Genomic DNA, 5,441 nt, shown 5'->3' on the forward strand with positions numbered 1-5,441 from the left:
GGAGCCTGATTCAAACTGCAGTCTTCAGGTGGGCCAGTGCAAAGCCAGGAATTGATTTGGAGCATTTTTCTTAGAGGACAGCCATGGGTTTGTGCTGCTGCTACATCTGGGTTACACCAAAGCCCACCAGCACAGGTCTGTGAGTGAGTCAGTCCCTGCCACTGTGCAGCCACTATTCTGCCAGTGCTAAAGACCCACCATGCACACACCAGTGAGCAGAAACCCCCCAATGTCAGCCCCAGGGGACACATAGTCACCACATTCTCCTCCTCCTCCTCCACATACGTGCTTCCAGACTGCAAACTCATTAGATGATTTGGCTCGTTCCTCTGATAATGAGACTCTTTGCACAATTATTATTATATTTTTATCATTTGTTTATGGATGCCACATTGCAACCTCCATAAAACATATTTTATGGGGTTTTCCCTGCCCCCACGTTGTAAATTGTGGTTTGTAAAATGTAGAGAAATTTATCACTGACCATTGCCCAGTTTTATGTTAATGTTTGAACATGCCCATAAACCAATTACATCATCTTACCTCTGGCCAACTTTTAAGGTGGAAGGATGATATAAAACCAAGCTCTGCTTACCAGCAAGGCACCTTCTCTTGTGTTAGGAGCACAGAGAGCTTTTCCACCATGAGCTTCACTGGGAAATATGAGCTCCAGCACCAGGAAAACTTTGAGCCCTTCATGAGAGCCCTCGGTATGTGCCTGCATGTGCTGTGTACTGCTTTGTCTCTGCAAATCCCACTGATTTTTGGGAGCCAACTGTGCTGATGTACTGATGATGTAGATTGAGACATCTCTGAGATTTGCTATTTCTGTCTGTCACCTTGTAATTATTGGGGTTTTAAATGTATTTGTGGGGAGATGTGATCTCAAAATAGAAGAGAAAGCATCTCTCTGTCTGGGGCGAGGGGTCAAGAGATGATGGGTGAAGTTTTATGGCTTGCAGGAAGTCAGTCCTGGCAGGTTCTGCAGCCACTGGCCAGTGTGGCTGAGTGCTGCACACATGTGATAAGCCTGCAGGACCTTGCTGACTTAGGGGCACTGCAGACCTGCTCCATCAGGCTGTGAAATCTGGGGGCAAGCAGGACATTGCTCAGCCACTGAGCTGTGATGCTGCACAGCCTCACATCCCACCATTCATCAGAACAATAGTTGGTGTTGTTTAAATGCTGAATGATGAATGTGTCTGAAAGATTTCCACTTGTGTCTGTGACAGGGAATGTGGTCCTGCAGGGATCCAGGGGGCTTTGCAATATTTCTGCACAGTTACATGTCAGAATGGCTCTACCTGTCAGATCACCTTCAGGCTTTGGGAAAAGATTTTATAAACTGGTTCTGAGGAATCCCGGATCTCATTAAAAAATGCTTTGTTCCTTTATTCTGTCTTATTTAATCCATTTTTCCTTGCCTGTCAGTGAAGCAAGGAAAGCAGGATTTATTCTTAGACAGGGAGGTGGTGTTTGTGCTCCCAGTCAGGTCAGCAAGACACGGGACATGCCTAGTTCCCACACAAAATTCAGGATGACAGAATTAATCTTCCTCCCCAGCAGACTCAGGGACATGTGGCTCTTGGGGAAGCACCATCACTGAAAGGTTTTTCCACACTGGAATAGAAATTTTCCTAGCTGTAGGTCCCCAAATGCTGCCACATTGATTTGTTCAGCAGCAGCAATCTGCCCACAGATGGCTCCACCATTCACTCCATGTCTTTTGTTCCTGGGCAGGGCTCCCTGAGGACCAGATCCAGAAGGGCAAGGACCTCAAGAGCATCTCAGAAATTGTGCAGGATGGGAAAAACTTCACAGTTACCATAACCACTGGCTCCAAAGTGATGAAAAACCAGTTCACCATTGGAGAGGAGAGTGAGATAGAGATGCTGAATGGAGAGAAAGTGAAGGTGAGTGAGCAGCCCCTCCTCTGCCAGGGCCATGGAGGCTCAGGGACATTAAATTTCCTTTCCAGCCATTCCCTCTGCATATGAGCAAAGTGACTGACCATACCACAGGTATTAATTAATGCACTGCACTTCCTGCAGAAGAAGCCTTGTATTTCTGAATCTCAATAGTAATTTCTGAATTTCAATAGTAATTTTGGAAAACATTAGAAGCCAGTGTTTTAATATCCCATTTGGAAAAAGGGGATGGAGATGCTTTGGTAAAAATTTTTGACAGGAAGAGTTCTGAAAGATTTGAGGTGGAAAAGGATTGACTTTGTGTTGTGTTGCAACACAAAACATACCTCTGCCTTAATTTTGTTGATTCAAAGGTAGTGCAGGAAAATCAGATCATCAATCATAAACCAATAAATCTCCTTTTAAGTCCCAGTAGCTTCTCTGCTACCTTTCTCACTGCTTCAGGTTACTCTGGGGGAGATGGTTTGGCAAGGTGAGGAGTTACCACCCTTTAACTTGGGTGCTCCCTTTCCTGGACATTAGTTTCCAATGGTTCATAGAGTGTCAAGGCAACACCACTGGCAAAATCTGCCTCTCATCTCTGCCTCAAGAAAAGATGGAGTTGCAGGGACTTTTGAAAGCAGGAGGGGTGATCACCAAAGAAATGCTCTGTGAATGGGGCTCTGAGAGCTCTACCAGCTGTGTCACGATTTCCAGCATCTCTGTACCCCCTTTGGCATAAACTCTTTTGGAAAGAGTTATTAGAAGACTTTTAGCCTCTGTACATCAGCAGCTCAAGGGCAAATGAACACATCTTATAGCTGGGCAAGACAGATAAACAGAAATGGGCTTTGCTGTCTTATCTATTTGGTTAATTTCATTGATCAGTGACAGCTGCCCTGAGGGTGCTGGTGCTGTCTGTAGCCTTTTCAGATGTGCAGCTCAGGTGGCTCTGCAGTCCCCTCCTGCTGTGGCAGGGGAAGGACAGCATGCAGGGGTCCAGGTGGTCTCCAGCAATAACATGAATGCTTCTGTCTTCCACCAGGCTGTTGTGCAGCTGGAGGGTAACAACAAACTGGTCACACAGGTGAAAGGGATGAAATCCGTCACGGAGCTCAACGGAGACACCATCACCTACGTGAGTGTAGAAGGGCAATGGCTGGAACAACAGGGCTGCCTTCAGGAGCCTGCCCCAGGAAGCTGCAGAGGCACTGGGAGGTGCTGGAGCAGAGCACGTGCTTGCACACAGGCTCTGCAGCCAGGAGCTGAAGGCAGTCTCTCAGTAGACTATGATACAGAAAGTACTTTTTAAGACCCCAGTTTAGGCAAGGCTGATCAAAGTTTTGGGTGATGAGGGCATGTTCTCACCCAGCCAGAGGAACAGGTATGTGCCAGGACTTGGCACTCTTAGAGCAGAAAGGTGAGGCAAACTGATCCCAGCTGAGGGATGCTAGCTTTTCCCTACATGCTTTAGGATAGTCATGAAGAAATTAAAAGTTTTAAAAAACAGTTTTTGAGAGGTAGACTGGGGATCAGTCCTGTTTTGATTTGCAAGACCAGATCCTAAACATAGTTTGGAGCTAAATACCATGATGATCCTTATGTGTGCCTTTCAACTTGGGATATACAATGATTCTACAAATTCATAAAAAGCTAATACTTTCCATTTCTTTTTCAGACAATGACCATGGGTGACCTCACCTTGAAGAGAGTCAGCAAGAGAATCTAGAAATATTACACATGCCAGTAGTTTACCATGTAAAATGGGGCCATTAAAATAAAAATTTTTTTTGAATCCTCTTCATTGTCATCAACCTCTTCATTGCTACTATAAATAGACACAAGCCTCTAAAGCTCATGGAGGCAATGGTAGAAATTGGGCAACAAACTGACCTAAGGGTGTGCTGGTGTTGGAGAATCGAGCTGAGGCAAGGCACAGGCTCAGAGCCACTGAGTGACACATGCTGAGGAGTTTCTCCCAGCCCTTTCCTGGGGACAGGTGCCAGCAGCCTGCTGGGGGTGCCCTGGTGGGTCCTGCACCCGTGGCTGATGTGGGCTGGGGAGCACTGGGCAGGAAAAGGGCTCTGTTCCCTTTCCTTGCAGACATGGCCCAAGTGATCAGAGTGACCAGCAGGGCCAAAGGATTTGGGGTGGTTTTGGTGGAGTCAAGGAAGCACCAGTGACCCTGTTTGGAAAGCTGCCTTGGGAAAGACACCAGCATGGGATACCAGCTGCTGTCTTCATCCTCACACCTCTGCAGTGGGATCCAGCCCTAAAGGCTCTGGCCACCCCATCCCCATCTCCTCCCCACCCCTTCCCACCAGCAGGAGGATCACAACTCCCTTCAGGTATCCAGTGTGTGTTTCACCCCAAGCTGCACCTGATAAATTGGGTTGAACTGGAATGAAACACTTCTTCCAGGGTGAAATACAGGTTTTCTCTCCTGGCAGGAGATGGGCTGGTTGTTCACAGTGTAGACAGAGGGAGCACCAAAGTCATCTCCTGTACTCTTTTCAAGCCAAATGGAGATGTGGTTTTCTGCTGCACACAGGAAAGGAAACTCTTTCCTCTTACCTGCCTTTTCCAAAGCTGCTGCCAGGACTCCTCTGCACCCAGGAAAGCTTTTCATATTACAAATCAACATTGACCCTCATGCCAAGAACTGAACCAATTTGGATTGTCACACAGGGCAGCAGAGGCACCTCACAGACAAATGGAAGGGCTTAGCTAAACAGTGCCTAAAATTCAGGTGTTGGTCTTTAGTGAACTCAGACCTGGAGAAACATCAGGAAAAATCACTGAGAAATGTCAAAGAGAAAAAGCCCTGGTTTTGTTTTCTTGCTATTGTGCTGAGGAGCAGGTAGGAGATTCTTGAATAAACTTTTTCCTCTCCTGGCTGCCACTGAAAATGTGCAGGAAATCAGTTGGATTTTGAGACATATGGGCAGACAACAAATACATTTTTTAATGTCTAGAAATCCAACTTTAGCCATTAGACTTCTCCTTAATTGTGTTAGCAGTCCACTGGCCGCTGATCTATGGACTATCCTTTATTCCTCAGTGAAAAATTGGTTAAACAATTTAAGATAAAAGGCAGGTGTTTTAAGTCATCAGAGCCCCCAGCTCACCCTAAAGGTGAGCAAGGGTGGATTCCCCTCCCTGGAAACTCCTTGTCCAGTTAGAACAATCCACACAGCCAGTGCACCAAACTACAGCAACTGGCTTCTGGCATGGCCCTGTGTCCATCACTGTGGACATTTTCTAATTTGTAACTAAGGAGAATAATTTCTCAATTAACGTATCTTGATGTAAGGATTCCAGGTAGTCTCACTTGCAAATGGCCCACAGTTTGATGGTGCACCTGTGCCAGCTGCAAAATCATTTTCCAGCAGTTTTTAATCAGAAAAAATATCATTTAACACAAAACACCATCTGTGGGTCTTGTTCAGTTTGCATTCATTGCCCACAGGTGTACATGGCACTTCTTGGGACTGGCTTCCCACTTCTATCATCCCTTGGACAGCACTGGAAAGA

The 5,441-nt window shown here is 46.2% G+C and overlaps 1 protein-coding gene across 1 annotated transcript; it reads left to right on the forward strand.

The window, feature by feature from the left end:
• Positions 1-643: 643 nt before the first annotated feature.
• On the forward strand, positions 644-3,676 carry FABP1 (fatty acid binding protein 1). The gene is made up of 4 exons (XM_071447435.1): positions 644-710; positions 1,741-1,913; positions 2,953-3,045; positions 3,586-3,676. The coding sequence occupies exons 1-4, from the start codon at positions 644-646 to the stop codon at positions 3,634-3,636; spliced, it is 384 nt and encodes a 127-aa protein (XP_071303536.1). The 3' UTR covers positions 3,637-3,676.
• The last annotated feature ends 1,765 nt before the right edge of the window (positions 3,677-5,441 follow it).

The sequence above is a fragment of the Agelaius tricolor genome, unplaced genomic scaffold (genome assembly GCF_023055355.1).
Source record: "Agelaius tricolor isolate 1412-34295 unplaced genomic scaffold, bAgeTri1.0.p SCAF_24, whole genome shotgun sequence".
NCBI lineage: Eukaryota > Metazoa > Chordata > Aves > Passeriformes > Icteridae > Agelaius > Agelaius tricolor.

What these genes read in the sequence shown, in the direction of transcription:
- FABP1 (XM_071447435.1), top strand. Translation starts at nt 644, where the DNA reads ATGAGCTTCACTGGGAAATATGAGCTCCAGCACCAGGAAAACTTTGAG. An exon ending in GCCCTTCATGAGAGCCCTCG is followed by an intron (nt 711 to 1,740) that starts GTATGTGCCTGC and finishes GTTCCTGGGCAG; the next exon opens with GGCTCCCTGAGGACCAGATC. An exon ending in TGAATGGAGAGAAAGTGAAG is followed by an intron (nt 1,914 to 2,952) that starts GTGAGTGAGCAG and finishes GTCTTCCACCAG; the next exon opens with GCTGTTGTGCAGCTGGAGGG.